Source organism: Lissotriton helveticus, chromosome 1_1, assembly GCF_964261635.1.
Source record: "Lissotriton helveticus chromosome 1_1, aLisHel1.1, whole genome shotgun sequence".
Taxonomy (NCBI): Eukaryota; Metazoa; Chordata; class Amphibia; order Caudata; family Salamandridae; genus Lissotriton; species Lissotriton helveticus.
Window position 1 is genome coordinate 1046627926 of NC_136057.1, and position 19840 is coordinate 1046647765.

Sequence of the window (19840 nt, forward strand, 5' to 3'; positions counted from 1 at the left end):
ACATCTTGGCCTCGGAACTCCCAGGTGCCACCGAGTTCACCGCAACGCAGTCACAGCCCTCGCCCCTCAGCTAGGCCGCACATAGGTTACTTTGGCGACGCTCACCAGCGGCTCTGCTGCCTACAATAATTACTCAGCCAGGAAGCCCACGCAAAGAGCCTCAAATAGCAGCTGGGCTCATGTAGTTTATCCCCACTGATGGAGAGGATTGTGTGGCTCGTGGAGCAAGTTTATGCAGCGGCCATCTCGTAGCCAGGCAACTCCGCCCCACATAAACTTCTGATTTTCAAATTTTGTGGGTTTTTTAATGTAAAAGTTATTTACGAGTTTTTAATGTCCTTTTTCTTTTTCTACAGTAAGGAACTGTTTGACCATTGACATTACTGAGTGCGGTCTACTGTACTTCATTGTTAGTTTCTCCATCTCCTGGAGTAAACCGACTTGCCTTCACTACTCTAAGATCGCCAAGTGTCTGGTTCAACTATCTGGAGAGCAACAGTATTGTGACCCTGGAACACCAGCTGTAAACACTATTACACCTGAAAGGTGGGGCTCAATAGCCTCAAACTGCCCTATAGTCTCTAAAAAACCTCATACATTTGGTCCAGGATTCTTAACCTATGAAAGATAGGGTCTGGAAATTACTTAAAGTCCTTCTGAAATTTACAGGTGACAGGTGAAATTTGTAACCACTGTTCTTACAATAAAGTTAAAGAAGAAGGTATCAACGGGGTAATAATGATAAATGACAGTATATTATCATAACTTTCTACAATACTGGGCAACTAATTGTTTGCTTTTAACAGTCACCCAAGGGTCCCACTGATGTACGACATCATTTGGATACCCTAAACCAATAATCTCACCTTGTGCCTGTGAAGCCTTGTCTTCAGATCTGTAACAGTGTCATGACACACTGTCATGCATTAATGTTTTCCAACAGTGGCCTGAGGGCTTTTTCTACAATTTTCAAAATTCCGATCTCTTATTTTGGCAACTCCGTATTCACCTCAACGTGATCTTGCCTATATTTTCTCAGGTCTCCTCAGTGGGCCTCAGGAACGCCCAGTGCTTCAAATTATCTTCTGCACAAGTTCTTTCGTTACTCCTGTGGCTGCTCGCTTCACTCAACTGTTAAGTAGGAACTCTCAGATCTTACTTGATCCTTGCCAATTGTTGGATGCTTGAAGAATTCCTGTCACCTGTAGATTTGAACAGCATTTCTTCAAGGACCATTTTTGTTAGTGCCCTTATTCCTTAAATGCTATAAACTTTCAATTAGTTAGATTCTTGGAGCAGATTACTTTTTGTATTGTAATATATATTTGTAAATTCGCACACACCAGAGCTTCATGGTCCTAAAAAAAGTAAACAGAATGACGATAGAAAGAAACATAAATGGTGAGAGATCTATACCAGGTAGAAAAAAGTTTGAGAGTGCTGGGGTGCCAGAGAGTAGTAGTGCTTGAATGAGTAAAAATGTTGATTCCTTTAAAAAAAAGAGCAGTGGGAAGATTATACACATTTCGTCAAGGAGCTTATTCCATTCTCTGCCAGCAATTGGAGAAAGTTCTGTCCCCAAAGGTTTTGCCTTAGTTCTAAGGATGACAAGTGTTCACAGGCCTCTTCATCCCAGGATTCTGGGCAGCCTCTATAAAGGTACGTTTGGTTTTTAGAAGATACAGAGTTGTGCAATGGAGGATACGAAGCAGTAACACTGTGCCTTAAGTAATGCTTGCTTCCTTACCGGCAGCCAATGTAGCTGGCTCAAAACAGTTGAAATGTGCTGAAACCTGGAGTTGCCCGTAATTAACGAGACAGCAGTGTTCCATACCACTAGCAGCTGCTTCAGCACCTTGTTTGACATCCCTAAATTGCAAGCATTACCGTAGTCTAGGTGTGACAAGACTAGTAGTCGGATTACCGGCACATGATAGATGTGATCCACATAAGGAGGAACTTGCTAAACTAATTTCAGCTGCCAGAAAGAAGTTCCAGTCACTTATTTTGTTTGATGTTCGAGCGATAGCTCTGCATCCAGATGGAAGCCAGGGTTGTGTACCACCCTAGTGAGGACGGGGCTTGGACCTATATGGACCACGGTCAGGCAGAGGGGTCTAGTTTAGCAAAGTTATTCCTAGTGATCACCAGCTGGTTTAACTTCAGGAAGTTGGTGTAAATCGAATGGTATTTTAAACTGCCAATGATATTAAACAAGAGCGATGACAGAATAAACTCGTGGATAACCCTGCACACGTCGACTCTGCGCTAAACTGTAACAGGCACCATGAACATGGCTATTGCTCGGCCTATAATGAATTAACGAAATCAGTTTAAAGTCAAAGAATCACATGACAGTTTCTTTAACCAGAACAGTATGGTCAATGGTGCTGAATGCCACCATCAGGTTCCAAAAGGAGAAGGGGGGCAGTGCCCTCTTTGTCCACCAAAAGATGTTAATTTATCAAGGACAAAGAGGATCACCAGCTCAACACTGTGACCGCACTGAACCCAGCGTGTAAGGGATGTAGTAGATATTGGCCGCAACAAAGCTTGCATAGTCCCAGAGCCTTGAGTTGGCTGCTGTTATTTGTATACCACATTCCAAATTGTCACTTTTTGCACTGTGTTATCACTCCAGAACACTATATTGATCTATTTAAATGCACAAGTGTGTTTGTATGGAGTAATTTCCGTATTTGCCCGTTGATTAAATTTTTTTTCTTCACATTCAGAGTGTGTCTGGATTATTTGTTTGTCCAGTAAACAGATTAATGATGGACACATAGAAACACTGTGAGCCACTGTGCCTATCAGGACGATGCTCTTCCTTAATCTTCTGGTAGCACATTGGGTGGAAATTTTTCTCGATTGCCGTTTTTCAATTGGAGCAGAAACTGAAAGAGTTGATTGCAATTTCTGACACAAGTCAAATATCGTGTGCAAAAGTGAGCACAGTGGAATGCATGGAAGGGCATATGCAAAGCGCATGGATGGCACATGTGCAGGGGGATATTTGCTTACCTAAATAAGGGGCATGGGGCATGCACCTGTCAGAGCACAAGAACCTACTTGTTCCCTCAACTACTTGAACATGAATAGTTAAATACAGTCTGTTGTCCCCCTTCTCACATCCCCTTGTTCAAAAATGCTATGAAGACTACATTGGTTGATGTAGTAGTTCACAAATGTAGTAAATAAAAGAAATAAAGTACTTATCTTAGGGCATAGACAACTGGGTTAAGGTAGTTGCAAAGTAACATTAAGTTATTACATATTTGGTTTGAAAAAAAAGTAGAGGTTGTTAGCGGCTTTCACCTTAAATTAGATCACAAATGATGTCATTGTAATGAAGGGTGACATACATTGAGTGGCAAAACTGTGGTTGGATCTTTAACTGTTGAGTGTATTGCTGAGTAAAAAGCAACAACAGACCACACAAAGACTACAGAATAGCATAGGAATTGTGTACTTTACTTTTGCAATTGTATGGACAATTAAAGGAAGTGAACAACAAACCTATATATTTCTCCTAACTATTTCAACAATAAAGTCAATGGTGCCCTTTTTGGTATTCCTCATCGAAACTTATGTTGTGTTGCATCTTTTAATATCTAGATTTCGGTTGCTATCCAATGATATTTTGGGCTTCATTTACACTATAGCTGGCGGCCCTCTGATGCACTACCAGCCTCCATATTTTGAGATCTAAACATTTTTTGTGGCGGTTTCTGTGCCAACTTCATGGTGGCTAACCTGAAAGTGATAAACGTTTGTTAAGCGTTTTCAGGAGGCCACTCATCACATATTTTTGGGTTTTGTAAAACAAAAAATAAACAACAATGATACCGTGATAGTTTTCCTCCAGAGTAAGGGGGGGGGGTATATTCTATTTTTTGTTTTCAGTTTGGGACTGCTAGTATTTGCCTGGCAGTCCTAAACTAAAACAAAAAGAATACATCAGACAGTCCACTTTAAATAGAGTGGATAGTCTGATGCACCTTCACCAACTGCCTCAACTTCATTTGGTAGTCAGTGTAGAGTTTCTGACGACAAAGCAGTGGGGACATAGCTGTCGGAAACCTGATAGTCCATGTAACTCAAAATAGAGTGTTTGTCAAACATGGTACTCTATCACATTTGTGTCCTGTCTGCTAAACTGTAAATCAGACCATTTATTTTGATGAATGCCCATCTTTTTAATTCCTGAAACGTGGCATTATTGGTCCAGTGTCATTAAACAAACGCATGAAATTTACTCTGTGTATCCCATGGTGAGACAATGAACATCAACAATACAATTATTTGACAACGCTTTCTTCACTCTCATCTCACACTTACCTGATCATGAGAGTAAGGTATTCCCAGGAATGTCTGGAAGCCTTGGTTTGTAGGCATATATGTTCCATTGTCACCATAACCCAAATGCCACTTGCCCGCCATTGCAGTGGCATAACCATGGTCCTGGAGCACCTCTGCGATGGTAGTCTCATTAAGTGGAAGGCCTCCCCGAGAGCCAGGGTAGAGGACATCAGGGTATAATCCTGACCGTGTCTGGAACCTACCAGTGAGTACGGCAGCCCTGGAAAAGAAATAAAGGATTTGCAGTATGTTCAATAACTTTATTTTACGGGGTGGCATCCGATCAGATAGACAGGTACTAAACAGAATAGCCGATCAAGTCAGATAAAGCTATATAACAATGGCAATAACACAGGAATGGATAAAACCTGCAGTGAGTATAGTGCTTTGAATACCTTAATGGAATGGCTAGGCATGCAACATAGCAGTTGTGAGAAATTGGGTTGTTGGTTACTGGGGTGTCAGCGCTAGTCAATCTACATCCACTTTCCCTTGAAGGGTGAACCACAAAAAGTCACTAAATTAACCCGTGATTAACCCTGGTTAGCTTGGCATAAAAAACAATCAAGCTTAACTTAAGAGCCAATGTGTACATTATTTATGGAGCACACAAACAGTAATAAAGTCAAAACACAACAAAAAGGTGGTGTGGGCACTTAGAGGGCACCGATCTTCAGATGTCACAGGTAAATAGTGTGGGCCCCTTGTAGCAGAACTTTGATATCTCTGAGACCTCCGAGAGAACAGGAGACCAGCCAAGTGGTCCTTAGCAGCCCACTTCAGGGTGCCACACGTCAGCAGGTAATCGGCCCAAGGCAGCCACTATTCAGAAAGGCACGCGGTCCTTTCCACATGGAGCTATCCTCCTTGTGCACAACAGAGAGTCTTCTGGCAATGTGCACCATGAAGACCAGGTTCTCCGGTCCTTCGTCCCCACAAGCGGATCTCTCCCCTTCCTGAGGTGGCATGGCGTAGTTATTCGCCCTTGGGCCTATGAAGTGGAGAGAAGATACAAAAAGTATTCCTCTGAACCACAGATGAGTCACCTAAATGTTTCGTCCTGACTGCCATGAGGCCGCAGAATGCAGATCCTTTTCCTTATGGTGGCGGTGATCTGGCCCCAGAAGCAAGATATCACAATCTCTGCCCCCCATATATTCCACCAGGCCCGCAAATGGCAGTGGTCAGCTGTTTCCTTGCACGCCCAATGGTTTAGGGCTGTCACTTGGGAATGCCCAGATGTGCTCCACCCGACCTCCGGTATTGACCAGCACCACATACCATACCACACAAGCGTTTGATGCATAAAATTGCCCACTGTCCATACGTGCAAAAATAACAATTGTTGGACGGAATGCTGAACAATGTTAAACATTCATCCCCAGTACAGAGATCTGGGCCTAAATCCATCATTTTTTTTGCTCACCATGCCGTTTCAGTTGAGACATAGCCATAAGCAAATCATTCTTGCCCTGCTCCCCGTGGGAAAAGTCCAGCCTGAACTTCCAGGCCAGGTCTTCCCTGGGCAGGAAATAAGTATAATGGGACCAGTTTCGGAGTATCACCCTTATCAGCCAGGCTTGCATGGCATTGCGAGTACGGTATCCACGTCTGGGCATACCTGTCCCACTTGGGGTGGCAAATACAAAAAGAACGCCTGATGGACAGAATGCTGAACAATGTCAAACATTCACCCACAGTACAGAGATCTGGGCCTAAATCCATCATTTTTTAGCTCACCATGCCATTCCGTTTAGACCTAGACATATGCAAATCAATCTTGACCATGCTTCCAAAGGGAACAATCCAGCACGGACGGCCAGGCCAGGTCCTTCCTGGACTGAAAACAAGCATCCTGGAACTGGTTTCGGGGGTGGCATGGTGAACAAAAGAACAATGGATTTATCTCAGATCTCGACTGGGGGTGAATGTTTGATTTGTTCTGCATTTCATCTGTCATTTAGTGTGTCTTTTGCTTTCTCACCCTAAGTGCGCTGGGATATGCCCAGATGTGGGTCCCGGGCTCACTGTGCAACTGGATTCAAGCTAGCCTAGCTGAAATGGGGTGATACCTCAAAACTGGCCCCAGCATGTTTGTTTCCTGTGCAGGGAGGCCCTGGTGTGGCTGTTCGGGTTGGACTGTTCCCATAAGGAGAATGTCAAGACTGATTTGCATATGGCTGGGTCTGAATTAATGTCGGTATGGTGAACAAAGAACGATAATAATAATAATCATGTATTTGTAAAGTGCACAGCTACCCGTAGGATCCCCAGCGTCGGGCATCAGTTGCCCTGGCTGCTGTGCCACACCTCTTCCTCAACTATGGATTTAATCTCTTGCCTGGGGATAAATGTTTGATTTGTTCTGCATTCCGTCCATCATTTGTGTTCCTTTTACTTTCCATAAGCGGCATTTCCATGCAAGATATGCCAAGCCCACTGTTACCAATAGAAGGCGTTTGGCCTAGCGAATCCATTGATAGAAAAGATCAGGAGGCTGCGCCACTGCAATCCCATACTGCAGCTCAGGATACCGGGGACCCCTTCGCTATACTAACCTAAGGGAAGTGCAAGTCTTCTCAGTAGGGAAACCCTTGTGGGTCTTAATTTCTACCTGGGCAGCTGGGCAACTTTAGCGCTAGCGTGTCCACTGCTTGTCATGACAGGCGGACGGTCTGTTTCACCCCGTCAGCTCAACACCACTTTCTACAGGATGTAGGAAGGGTGCATGCCCTTTCCCACTACACCCACAGTGAGGAAAGAAACCGGCGCAAAGGGCCTCAGCAACCTAGGAAGGTGTCCAATAAAGGGGGGACTGACCTCTTGGTTACGGGGACCCAACAGAGGTTCTCCCCTGTTCAGGCAGTGGTTCCTTTTGGGCCCACATGGCCACTTGTCTACCCAGAGCTCCGTCCCTCGGAGAGACCCTAGGGCCGCTCAGATGTAGGGGAGGCCAGTCTAGGTTGGCTCACCGCAGCAATACCAACCTGAATAGGATTCATGACAGGCCGGCGAGTCCAGCAGGGCATGATCATTGCCACGTTCCCCAACTCGTCAATGCCGTATACGCCCTGGGTATGTGTTGTACCCTTCCATAGGGTACTCCTGGGAACAACACATAACCCAAACACGCGAGAACCTCACTTCTTCCCCATGCCGGGAGGGTGCTCGTGCCTTCCCAATGCCGTACAGTGGGAACCCGTTCAGTGTTCTAGGGTTACGAACAGAAAGTATGCAAAGATTAGGCAGTAGAAAAAGCAAACGGTTTCAGTGATGTTCCCCCCTGAGAAGGCCATGTCCCACATTGTGTGAATAGTTTCTTGTAATCAGACTCCAAGTGGCTTCGGGAACAAGAGCATGGCGAAAGTGGGCGCTTTCCCATGAGTCCAGAAGGGAAACTCACGCAGACAAATCTGTAAGAATGTGACGAGACAAGAACAAGATTTATAGGCATGTTTACGCAGCTCGGAGCAATTCCCATGTGCCCCACCTACTGCGACTGAATGAAAGGGTTTGTTAACAAACATAAGGATTTGGGCTCAGCATCTACTTTGTTGATATGACGGAAAGCAAGGCTATTCTGAAGTGTCGAGGCTGAAGGGAAGCAATGCTCCTCCCAGCAAATAGAAAGGCAGAGAGCATAATCCATCATTTCCTAAAGCGCAAATCGTGTGTAAATAGTTTCTTGTAATCCAACTCCAAATCGCCGAGGGGAAAAAAGCATGGCGAAAGCGGGCGCTTTTCCTGGAAACAAGATGGGAAACCCATGAAGACTGAAAGAATATGACAAGACCAGAACAATATTTACAGACATGTTTACGAAGCTCAGAGCCAGTGAAAACACAAGTGCTCGTGTTAAGGGCTTTTCAACAAAGAAAAACGTAGTTCCTAAAACCGATGCCAAAATGAGATCAGTGGATTGATATAGTATTTAGTCTATTCACTTGAGGAGGGCTAAACACAAGAAGGGGCCTGACGCATGCATGCTATGGGCAAATGGGGAGAGAGAATAGGAGAGCAACAGGGGAGCCAGCAAATGGGAAGCCTATAGGCAGGCTGAAGCCCAAAAAGTGCACACAACATGTCTCTAAAAGACAAGAGTATGCGTTGTCCAGCCAAGACCTAACAACCGATAAACATCTGGCCTTGAGGATTTTAGATATCACCTCTAAGGTTGATTAACCCAGTTTAGGAGCAAGCTTGAATATTGGGACCACTGATTGCTCAAACTATGAAATCCTAACTCTTACCAGATGCTTCCAAGTGCTCTTAATGTCGAAGGGGATCCCCAGGTACATGAAGGACAGCACACATCGACAATGGAGAAGCTCAGCCTGTTTAGAGGGCGGCAACAGACCATACAGAAGGATTTCATTTTGTTGGTGGACAGTCCCAATCCGGCCATGAACACTAAAAATCTGTTCAGCAACTTTTTGGAAGTCTACCCCAGTTCTAGATAGTAGAAGGCAGTAATCAGCATACATAAGTTATGGCAGGCACTTGGGTTCTGCCCTTGCCAAGTCTACCTCCACTTCCAACAAGAATGACTCAAGATCATGAACATGGAGACAAAATAAAAACGGGGCCAGAACACAGCCTTGTCTGACACCCCGCCTGATCTTGATGGGAGAAGTGCATTCACCACGAATACCATATCTAATGCAACCCTCTACATTCTAATGGAGTTTAATACAAAAGTTACTACTTGTGTAAAGATATATCTGTAATAGACATTAGTTAGTGATAGATTCCTTACCATAGAATAGTCCCCAGGCGCCAGACTGGTCCGGAAAGTTTTTGCTTAGCAGTACCCCTGCGCGTCTGTAGGTGGCGTTGTGCGGCTCCGTGTCCGTCACTGGCATCGTGAGCGCCGAAATTACATCACGGAGACTACTTAGGCGCCACCCATGCGCGCTGACATCAGTTCTGTACACGACTTTCCACGCCGAAACGCAGAACTATGCAAGATACTGACCATTGGTGCATAAAACTAGGGCCCTAAAAGCGGATGACCTTAACCCTAGCAATCAGTTAGCAGAATGGGGAGGATGGGTGGGGCGGTAAGGAATCTATCACTAACTAATGTCTCTTACAGATATATTGTTACACAAGTAGTAACTTGTCTGTGAACAGGATTACACCAGAAAGTCACAGACCACAGAACGGCCAAAGAAGTCATCCCTCCGGACCTGACTGTCAAGGCAGTAGTGCTTGGTAAACGTGTGCAGGGAGGCCCATGTAGCTGCCTGACAAATGTCCTGCAAGGGAACGCCGTGTCCCAAGGCAGTAGTGGCTGCAGTTGCCCTGGTTGAATGGGAACGCAGCTCCACAGGAGGCTCCTTTTTAGCCAAGGAATAACATGCTTTAATGCACAGAACAACCCACCGGGAGATGGTCCGTTTGTGCACAGCCCGACCTTTTTTTGCGTCCACGCAACCAACAAAAAGCTGACCATCCACCCGGAACTGCTATGTATGCTCCAAATAGAATGTGAGCGCACGTTTTGGGTCCATACGGTGGAGCCTCTCCTCTTCCCTTGAAGGATGTGGAGGCGGAAAAAAGATGGGCAAAGTGATGGTCTGCCCTATGTGGAAGGGCGTGACAACCTTTGGCAGAAAAGAAGGACGGGTCCGTAAACCACCTTGTCCGGATGAACAGAAAGGAAAGGGGGTTTGAAAGAAAGGGCCTGGAGCTCACTCACTCACTCTTCTGGCAGAGGTGATAGCAACCAGGAAAGCCGTCTTTAGAGTGAGAAGACGTAAGGGACAGTTATGAAGGGGCTCAAAGGGAGCGCACATCAGAAAAGTCAAGACAAGATTTATGTCCCACTGAGGCATTTTGAAGGGTAAGGGGGGAAACATGTGCGTAATGCCCTTAAGAAAACGGTTAACAACCGGGGACTTAAAAAGAGAAGGCTGATCTGGAAGCCGTAGAAAGGCGGAGATGGCCGAAAGATAACCTTTAATAGTGCCCAGAGCAGAGTCCTGCTAGGCCAAAGAGAGAAGGAACAGAAGAACCTCAAAAAGAGGGGCAGAAAGAGGATCCACAGCTTTCTCTGCGCACCATGCCACAAATCTGTTCCACCTGCAGGTGTATACCGTTTTGGTGGAGGGATGCCTGGCTGCCAGAATGACATCACAGACTTCGGGAGGAAGATCGAAAGGTGTCAACTGTCGCTGCTCAATCTCCACGCATGAAAGTGGAGGCTGGACAGATTCGGGTGGAGGTCCGTCCCCTGCTGCTGCAACAGAAGATCCTCCCGAAGAGGCAGATGGAGCGGGGGATCGATGCTCATACTGAGTAGCTCGGGATACCATACTCTTCGAGCCCAGTCCGTTGCCACATGAATGACTTGGGCCCGGTCGCGCCTGATCTTCTTCAGCACTCTGGGCATAAGTGTTATAGGCGGAAAGGAATACAACAGACCGCAACTCCACTCGCGACGAAAAGCGTCTCCGATCGAGCGCCGCCTTGGAAACTGATGACATTGCGCGTTCTCTTCGGTGGCGAATAGATCGAACCAAGGCTCTCCCCACTGCAAAAAGAGACCGTGCGCCACGTCCGACTGCAGGCACCATTCGTGATCCACCATGCACTGGCGGCTGATTTCATCCGCCCTGGCGTTCAGAGAACCTGCCAGGTGTTAAACCACCAAGGAAATGCCTTGACGTTCCAGCCATGTCCAGAGGCGCAAAGCCTCCTGACATAGGGTCCATGACTCCGCCCTGTTTGTTGCAATACCACATGGCGGTGGTGCTGTCCGTGGACAGCCGCACTACACTTCCCCGAACAGAGGGAAGGAATGCCTTCAGCGCAAGCCGGATCGTCCGCAGCTCCAGAAGGTAGATATGGAGCCGGGACTCCGCCGGAGACCAGAGGCCTCTGATCTCCGGCTCTCCCATGTGGCCTCCCCATCCCAGGAGGGACGCATCGGTCACCACTGTGTGCTCCGGTTGGGGAAGGGAGAGGGATCTGCCCCTGACCCAATCGCGATTCGTGACCCACCACAGCAACTGTCGCGCAGCGCCCTCCGAGATCTGACGTGATCGGACAGGTTGCCCTGATGCTGTGCCTACTGGAACTTCAGTTCTCACTGCAGAGCCCGCATATGCCATCTGGCATGTGTCACCAGCAGGATGCAGGAGGCCATCAGACCCAGAAGCCGGATGGTCAGCCTGACAGAAACCCGGGATAGAGGCCAAAAGAGCAGAATCATATGGATAATATACAGGAATTTCTGAAATGCGCTTAATTGTGCTTATTGGGTAACAGGATAAAACCCCAAAGGTTTCAATTCCAGGGAATGTTAGAACAGGGGAACTGAATAAGTGTCTCTTTGGTACATTTCAGGCAACAGCCTTCACTTCTTTGGGATTGATGAAAGCTGAATTGGGAGAATTGGAAAAGCACTATTCTAACATTAGGAGAGAATAAAGTTCATCTGAGTAGGGACTTTTTTTCATTAGACGGCATTAGAAATCATATTGCATTTTAACCAGGGATTTGTCTCTTTTAAACAATAGGACTATTTCTTTAAGAAAATAAGCACCCTGAATCTTTTTGAATAAGCGGAATCTAATTTGGGAACAATTTGATTAATAAGACCCAGATCCAATTTAAAATAGGTGAGTTAATGATATAGGCTTCTTTTGATTCTTTTAGATGATAGACTAAAGGGAATGAGCTCTAAAGTAAGTTTCTTTTGTAAACACAATAGGCATCGACTATTATTCATTGAAACCAAGATTGGTGCATTGAAGTGTTATATCGCTGGGGATATCTGCAAAAATTGTAAATAAAGGTGAGCAGACTATACATGACTAAAGAGTAGGATATATAGGGGCAAACAGTGTATTATAATGCCTAAATTTGTATGTTCACTTAAAACTGGGATACTCCAAGATATGAATAGATGTATCAAATACAATAAAGATTCCCAGACCACCTTTGAGAGGTTTTGTGTTTTGGAATTTGGACTAACATAGATTGTCATATAGGCAGGTATATAGTTCTTTGCACTTGATATGTGTAGAATGGGATATAGGCAGGCTTCCCAAAGTGAATTGATTATGCATTTGTAAATATACAAAAAATCAATTCCAAATTAGTTTATTGATTATAATTCTAACTTGTTGTCTTATTTACAGCCCTGATGATGTCCCGGATGGGATGAAACTCATAGGCTGTGGACTATATGTAAATTGTGCAATATTTGTTTGTACAATGTTGTGAACATCTTCATGGTGGATATCTTCATCAAATTGAAGGAAATACCACAATAAAAGAACTGAACAAATTTGTGAAGGATGCCTGCAATGGAAATTTTTTGATTGTTTATGAACTGCATGACTTTATGATGCTTGATAATATTGTATACTTAGACGCTCCTTCTATGTGTGTTTAAAAGAGCAGAATCATAGCCTGAATATCCTGGACTCGCTGCTCGGGAGGATAAACCCAAAAACAGCGTCGAATCCAGAACGGCTCCGATGAAGGGTAGCTTCTGAGAGGGGCTTAGGTCCGACTTCGGCACATTGATGAAGAACCCCAGCAAATGCAAGAGGTCGGCCACAGTCTGGAGGTGGGTGATGACTGCCTGGGGCAAGCCCACCTTCAACAGCCAGTCGTCGAGGTAGGGGAAGACTGACAACCCGACCTGCTCAGATGAGCAGCGACCACCGCCATCACCATCGTGACCACCCGAGGGGCACTGGTAAGGCCGAAGGGGAGCACGGCAAACTGAAAATGCTCCTGGCCTACCATGAACCGCAGGTATCGCCGGTGGGCCGGCAGGACGGGGATGTGAAAATAAGCGTCCAGCAAGTCCAACGCTACCTTCCAGTCTCCAGGGTCCAGGGCTACAGGACCTGAGCCAGAGTCAGCATCTTGAACTTCTCCTCCTGGAGGTCCAAGAAGGGGTGCAGCCCCCCCTTGTCCTTCTTGGGGACCAGAAAGTAGTGGGAATAACAACCACTCCCTACTTCCTGACCGGGAACGCGATTGATGGCCCCCTTGGCCAGGAGGGCCAAGACTTCCTGACTGAGAAAAGCCAAATGATCCCCCGACATTCGGTGGTACCGAGGTGGCATGGCCGGATGGGAGGACAGAAAGGGGAGTGCATAACCTTGGCTGATTATCTGCAGCACCCACTTGTCTGTTGTAATTTTGCGCCAGTGGTGGAGTTGGTGACAGATCCTGCCACCCACCGACGTGGGGTGCTCCCTGAAGCTCGGATTAGGAAGGCTTAGAGGCGGAAGCAGCGAGGGTGGAAGTGGACTGACCCGCGCGCTGGTTACCAGACCCGCCCCTGCGGAATCCACGGCCACGCTGAGGCTGGTTCTGCACAGGCTTGCTGGAAGATCGTGCCTGGGTGCCCCTGCCTTGGCCACGAGAGGAACGAAACGCAGGCATGGCAGGGTTCTTTGTGGAAAGACCCAAAGACTTGGCCATGGCGCGGGAGTCTTTAAAGCGCTCCAGGACATTGTCGGCCTTATCGCCAAAGAGGCAGGAGCCATCAAAGGGCATGTCCAAGAGCGAGCTCTGGACATCGGATGAGAACCCAGTGGAATGCAACCAGGCGTGGCACCGCAACGCCACAGTCGTGCAAATTGCTCTGCCCAATGAATCAGAGGTGTCCAAACCACACCGGATGGCAAACTTCGCCGCATCCGTACCCTCCGCAATTGCTTGGGAAAGGACACCCTAGGCCTCCTCAGAACACTGAGGTAAGACCTCGGCTTTCGGAATCCCACACTGCGTGGGTAAATGGCCCAATAGGCAGGCGGTGTTAACCGACCGCAACCCCAAGCTGGCTGAGGAGAACAACCTCTTGCCACATTGGTCCAGCCTTTCAGAGTCCTTATCCGGCGGACCCGTGGGAAAGGCACTCTGCGATGTCGAGGCCTGAATGACCAGGCTTTCAGGCGTGGGGTGAGTGGTCAAAAAGGCGGATCACCAGGCGCTGGGTGTGACGCCTAGCGACGTTTTTATCCACCGGCGCCCACGAGGCTGGTCGCAACCAAGTGCCCAAGAGGACTTCGGTGAGAGCAGTGGCTCCGACGACGTAGACGTCGTCTGGAGCACCTCGGTAAGGAGGTTGGTCTTAAGGGCCACCGTAGGGAGGTCGAGATGGAGAGCCTTCGCAGCCCGACGCAGCACCACTGAGTAGGAAGCCCCCTCCTCCATAGTAGGTGGAGGGGAGGCAAACCCCGGGTCAGAAGACACATCAAGCTTGCCCGCATCTTGAAGGTCGTCCACCCAATCCTGCTAGGAGACTGCCAGGCAAGGGGGTCCTCGGAGCCGTCCCAGTCCTCGTCTGGCTCTGGAGTAGAGGGAACTGGCTGCGGCAGCAGGGCCGGAGCCGTATCCCAATGCAGATCCCAGGCCGGAACAAAATGGTCCGAGAACCGGGGCAGGGGTGGGATAAACGGCACCCAGATGGCGCCTGTGGCAGAGACAGGGGAGGCGCCGGTCCCGGAGGCAAGGGCGGCACCAGGGCCGGAGCCAGCGGCGCTGCACCTTGTGGCGCCGGAGTCGGCCGCACAGTATCCTGTGGCGCCTGTGGCGGGCCGCCGTGCCAACAAGGTCTGGACACGGGACCGCGGGACTCGAGGGCGCGCCGGCGGGAACCAGGGGCCTAAAGAGGCGGTCCATGGCAGCAAGAAACTCTTGCATCTGTTCGGGAGTCACCTTCGGGGCCATGGCTCGACAGTCTCGACAGTCCTGGGAGTCATGGTCGGTCTCCAGGCAATAGAGGCACACATCAAGGGGGTCCGCCACCGATATGTTACGGCGGCACGACCCACAAGACTTAAATCCGGGCATCCCTACATGCACCAGGAGACAAGAGTAGGAGACAAAAGTCTCAAAAAGTAGTCACAAAATGACTGAGGTACGTGCTCAATCCGGATCTGCGCTTTCGGCGGGGAAAAAGAAAGAACTGACGTCAGCGCGCATGGGTGGCGCCTAAGTAGTATCCGTCACATCATCTCGGCGCTAACGACGCCAGTGACTGACGTGGAGCCGCACGACGCCACCTACTGACACTCAGTGTACTGCTAAGCAAAAACTTTCTGGATCCAGTCTGGCGCCTGGGAAATATTCTAAGGTAAGGAATCTACCACTAACATGTCTCTTTCAGATAAGTAAATACACAATCTCAGTATCCACACCCATAGCCAACATCTTCCTCCATAGCTTCCCTCTGTCAACGTTATTGAACGCTGAACTGAGGTCCAGGAAGGCAAGTTGTAAGCTCCCTCTCTTAACAGTCACATATTTACTGATGAGGTGTAGGTTCAGGCACTGGTCAACAATTCCCAGGTTCTGCCTAAACCCATACTGTATGGACGTTTAAATTCCTTTCTCAGCATCCCAGGTCTCCTGCTAATCTAGCAGGAGTCTACCCATCACTTTAACCGCCGAGTCAATGAGAGAAATGGGACGGTAGCAGCATGGACCGCCTCGATCCCCTTTCTGGACAATGATCGCATTTGACCACAACCTGGGTGGACCAGCGTGAGTTGCACTATGCAAACATTGACTTGCAGTATGACCCAAATATCAAGATTATTTCAAAAAGATCAATAGGAACTCCATCACGACCTGGGGCTTTAATACTTGGACACCGTTCCACCACCGTGATTACCTCTTTCAGTGTGATAGGTGGGAACTAGCAATGCTGATCACCATATTGTGAATCAGATCAGCCGTTCAGTTGGGTTCTTAAACCTTGGTGATTTGTGTCACCCATAGATGTGATGGGATAGTCACATCCATACTGCAGTTGTGGCCATTCTCAAGAAGGGGAAATGTACAATTCTCCAAAATAGGGAAACCTCATTGGTGTCACTGGCCTTTCATAACTGCTCCCAGGCCACTCCCTTCGTCTCCTTCCTTGCCTTGATCATAACCCTGTAAAGGTTTCTGGAAATCCTCACTTCTCCACTATCCACAGGGAGCCTTTTTACAGCCCTGATCAAACGGCTGTGGGCTTGGGAACAGGCACTGCCAAACCATTTTTTGCCTTGGCTCCCCATGAGGTTGTGAAACCAATAGAGAACCAGTTACAAATTTGCAGATTTCATCGTAGGCCTTCAGTACGCTTGATGGAGTGGAGTCATCCCCTGAACAGGCTGTACAATTGTCTTTATTTTTAGTGACCAGAGCGGTCATCAAATCCCCAGAATCAATGTTAGAAAGTTTGAAATGAATACCCCTGTTCCTAGTGTGCTCGATTGGAAGACCAATATGGTTTCTTTAGGATAGTGACAAATCGAAAAATAATTTCAAAACTAAAAGATTATGAACACTCGGGCAACTCTGTGCAATAGTAAAGGAAGAAACTTTTTTAACCCGCTCTTTGGATATGGCAATAAAATCAATCAGGCTGCCAGAGCCCTTTCCCTTAAACATCACTAGTAGCTAAAGCCTGAACTAAGTCCCAGGTGAGATTTAGATGCTGCCTCACTAAAACACTGTTCAGCATGTCACCACATGGGTTGTGCTCATAATGCAAACAGTCCACAGTATCATTCCCCCACAGACCACAACCTGCATTTTTAGAGATGGAACACAATCCCCTCCCGATATGACAACATATTCCCCCTTAAGTTCATCCAGGACCATACTAAGCGCTGATTCACGCGGGTCCACCATTAGAGAGTTCCTACAGTTAAAATTGTTGTGATGAAAATTAATCAATACAATAACTTAAGACACAATGGAAGACAAACAAATTCTATGGAAATAGGGGAATTTTAGGAAAGTTGTAACTATCTTGTCAGCAAGAGACTAGGATTAGCAAGCCCCCTCTATGGTGTCCTGGTGTTGATGGAGTAGAACTCATTAATATGCAGGTTGCTGTAAAACCATGCCTCCTGTAAGCAGACAATGTGTTGGTCCATTATCATGCTAGTCCAGTTGTTGGGTAGCTGTGCGCATTAGAAAAATAAATTAACATAACATAACATTTACATTGTTTGCAATACCAGTGATGTTCCAGAAGAGCAGTTCCTTTTTTTTTTTTTTTTTTTTTTATTGCCTCGGATTGGTCGAAATAACAAAATACATTCTTCACATACAGCAATTCATTTCATTACAATAAAAAACAAGCATTTGCAATGCAATAGGTCTCGCATTTGGAAAGTTTGAGCTATTGGTCTTGTAAATGACACCATCTTTATTTATGTGTTGGTTTTGAAAATAGCGAAATTAATAGCTTTGTCATTTACAATGTCAATACTTTTAACTTTTGCAAATGTGACACCTATAGCATTTGTAATGCAACATGTTTTGTATTTACGTGACTTAGATGTATTGATATTACAAACAAGAATGGCTGTTAATTTTTTTATAATTAATACTTAAATAAAAGTTATTGTAATTTAATAATGGCAATAGCTTAAACTTTTGTAAATAACTTTTGCGAAGATTATGTTCAGTGTATTTTATAGTGACGAAAATCCAAGAACAGAAGTGAAATATTAACATCTTTTTGTGACATTTGTAATAAAGCTTGAAACATTGAGAGAACATATTTGAACCAGTTGTTGTTGAATGGTTGCACAGATTGATGCTGTGGTGGCGCGGATTGATGTGGTGGCGACAAGTGATGCTGTGGCGTTCAGTGATACTGTGGTAGCGCATAGTGATGTTGTGGTGCCCCTGAGTGATGCTGTGGTGCCCCTGAATGGCCCCTGAGTGATGCTGTGGTGCCCCTGAGTGATGCTGTGGTGGTGCGATCGATAGAGTGACGGCGATAGAAAGATAGACAGAGTGAGGGCGATCGATAGATAGAATGATGGCGATAGATAGAGTGAGGGCGATAGATAGACAGAGAGTGTGAAGGCGATAGATAGAGTGAGGGCGATAGATAGAGTGAGGTGGCCTCGTGGTGGACGTGGTGGTGGTGAACATGGTAGTGGTGGAGGACGTGGTGGTGGATGTGTTGGTGGAGGACGTGGTGGAGGACGTGGTGGTGGACGTGGTGGTGGACGTGGTGGTGGAGGTAGGGGTGGTGGAGGTAGGGGTGGTGGAGGTAGGGGTGGTGGAGGTAGGGGTGGTGGAGGTAGGGGTGGTGGAGGTAGGGGTGGTGGAGGTTGGGGGGGGTGGAGGTGGGTGTGGTGGAGGTGGGCGTGGTGGTGGTGGTGGACATGGTGGTGGTGGACATGGTGGTGGTGGACATGGTGGTGGTGGATGGGGTGGATCCGGTGTTTGTGGACGTGGTGGTGGATGTGGTGGATGCAGTGGTGGTGGAGGATGTGGTGGTGGACGTGGTGGTGGTGGACATAGTGGACGCAGTGGTGGTGGATGCGGTGGTGCCCAATTTTCAGAGGGGACTGGCCCCTTCACCCAGCAATAGTTGTGTTTACACAACAGAGCTGCTGGTTGCTCTGCCAGTTGTTGTCAAGGGTTGTTTGGGTTTAGAAACCGGTTCTGTGGCACTTCAAACAAGGTGTGCGTAAACAAGCACTTTGTACTTATAGCCCTTTCTTATGAGAAGCAAAGCTGGCAGTCTCTGTTACTGACAGCCTTGCGTATCGTAAGCAAGGCTTATACGTACAAAGTGCGTGTTTATGCACCGCTCCAGTTCCCAGCATTGCAGGTGGGTGAGGAACTACACCCACATTACGCAGCTGCTGCTACTTAATGGTACTCACTAAAGACATCTCACCCAAGTCTGTGGATATTTTAGCTCCCTTCACGTAAACCCACAAAATAAACTAATAGACACGAACACTGCCAAGAACGCCATTCACCTCAAAATTAAAAAATCTCCACATTAAGCAAGTCACACAGCTTAATCATCGTGTAATATACAAATGGCATTTAAATGTGTACGCATGAGACATACAACCATTTTGGTTACTTTGGCTGAGAGACAACTGGATATATTGTGCAAGAACATCACCAGAAGCACCCCATCACAGTGATCGGAAGTACATGTACTTGACGTCTTTCAATACCCATGTAGAAGAGTTATACAAAAGCAGGTTTTTTTTTAAATATATGTACTGTTCAGTTTCCAGGGCTTTAAACATGTGCCATTCACTGACAAGTCCCAACACCATTATGAAATACGATGATACAAAAATTAACTGCGACTAGTACAATATTGTGCAAGAACATCACCCAAAAAAATGAAAACATATTTCACAGTGGGGACGCCACATGAGAACCTCAAACGCTCAATACCAAACGGTTAAGGCGCTTTAGGAGTGTACCAGAACCGGACATTCTGTATTGTGACTCAATTCTGCCTGTGCTTAAGAACAGAACCCGTAAAATGTTATGAGCCTTTAAGGTTTAGCAAGGGGAAGAAGATGTCCGTTTTATGTTGTGACATGACACAATCACAGTCTACGAATGTACAGCGTGTCCTTCATGATGTGGCTGCAATGGTTCTTTCAGGACATAAAACACAGTTTTGGACACCTCCCCGCAAGCCATCGCGCAACGCTGGCCAAGTCCCCTTTCA

The 19840-nt window shown here is 46.9% G+C and overlaps 1 protein-coding gene across 3 annotated transcripts in view; it reads right to left on the minus strand.

Annotated features, from left to right (window-relative positions):
* Positions 1-19840, minus strand: part of LOC144820365 (arylsulfatase A-like) — a 317042-nt gene that overhangs the window by 195767 nt on the left and 101435 nt on the right. For all 3 annotated transcript variants that reach the window (XM_078677927.1, XM_078677928.1, XM_078677925.1), the window contains one exon: positions 4342-4582. In XM_078677927.1, coding sequence (XP_078534053.1) covers positions 4342-4582 — 241 coding nt within the window. The remainder of the gene's footprint in view (positions 1-4341; positions 4583-19840) is intronic.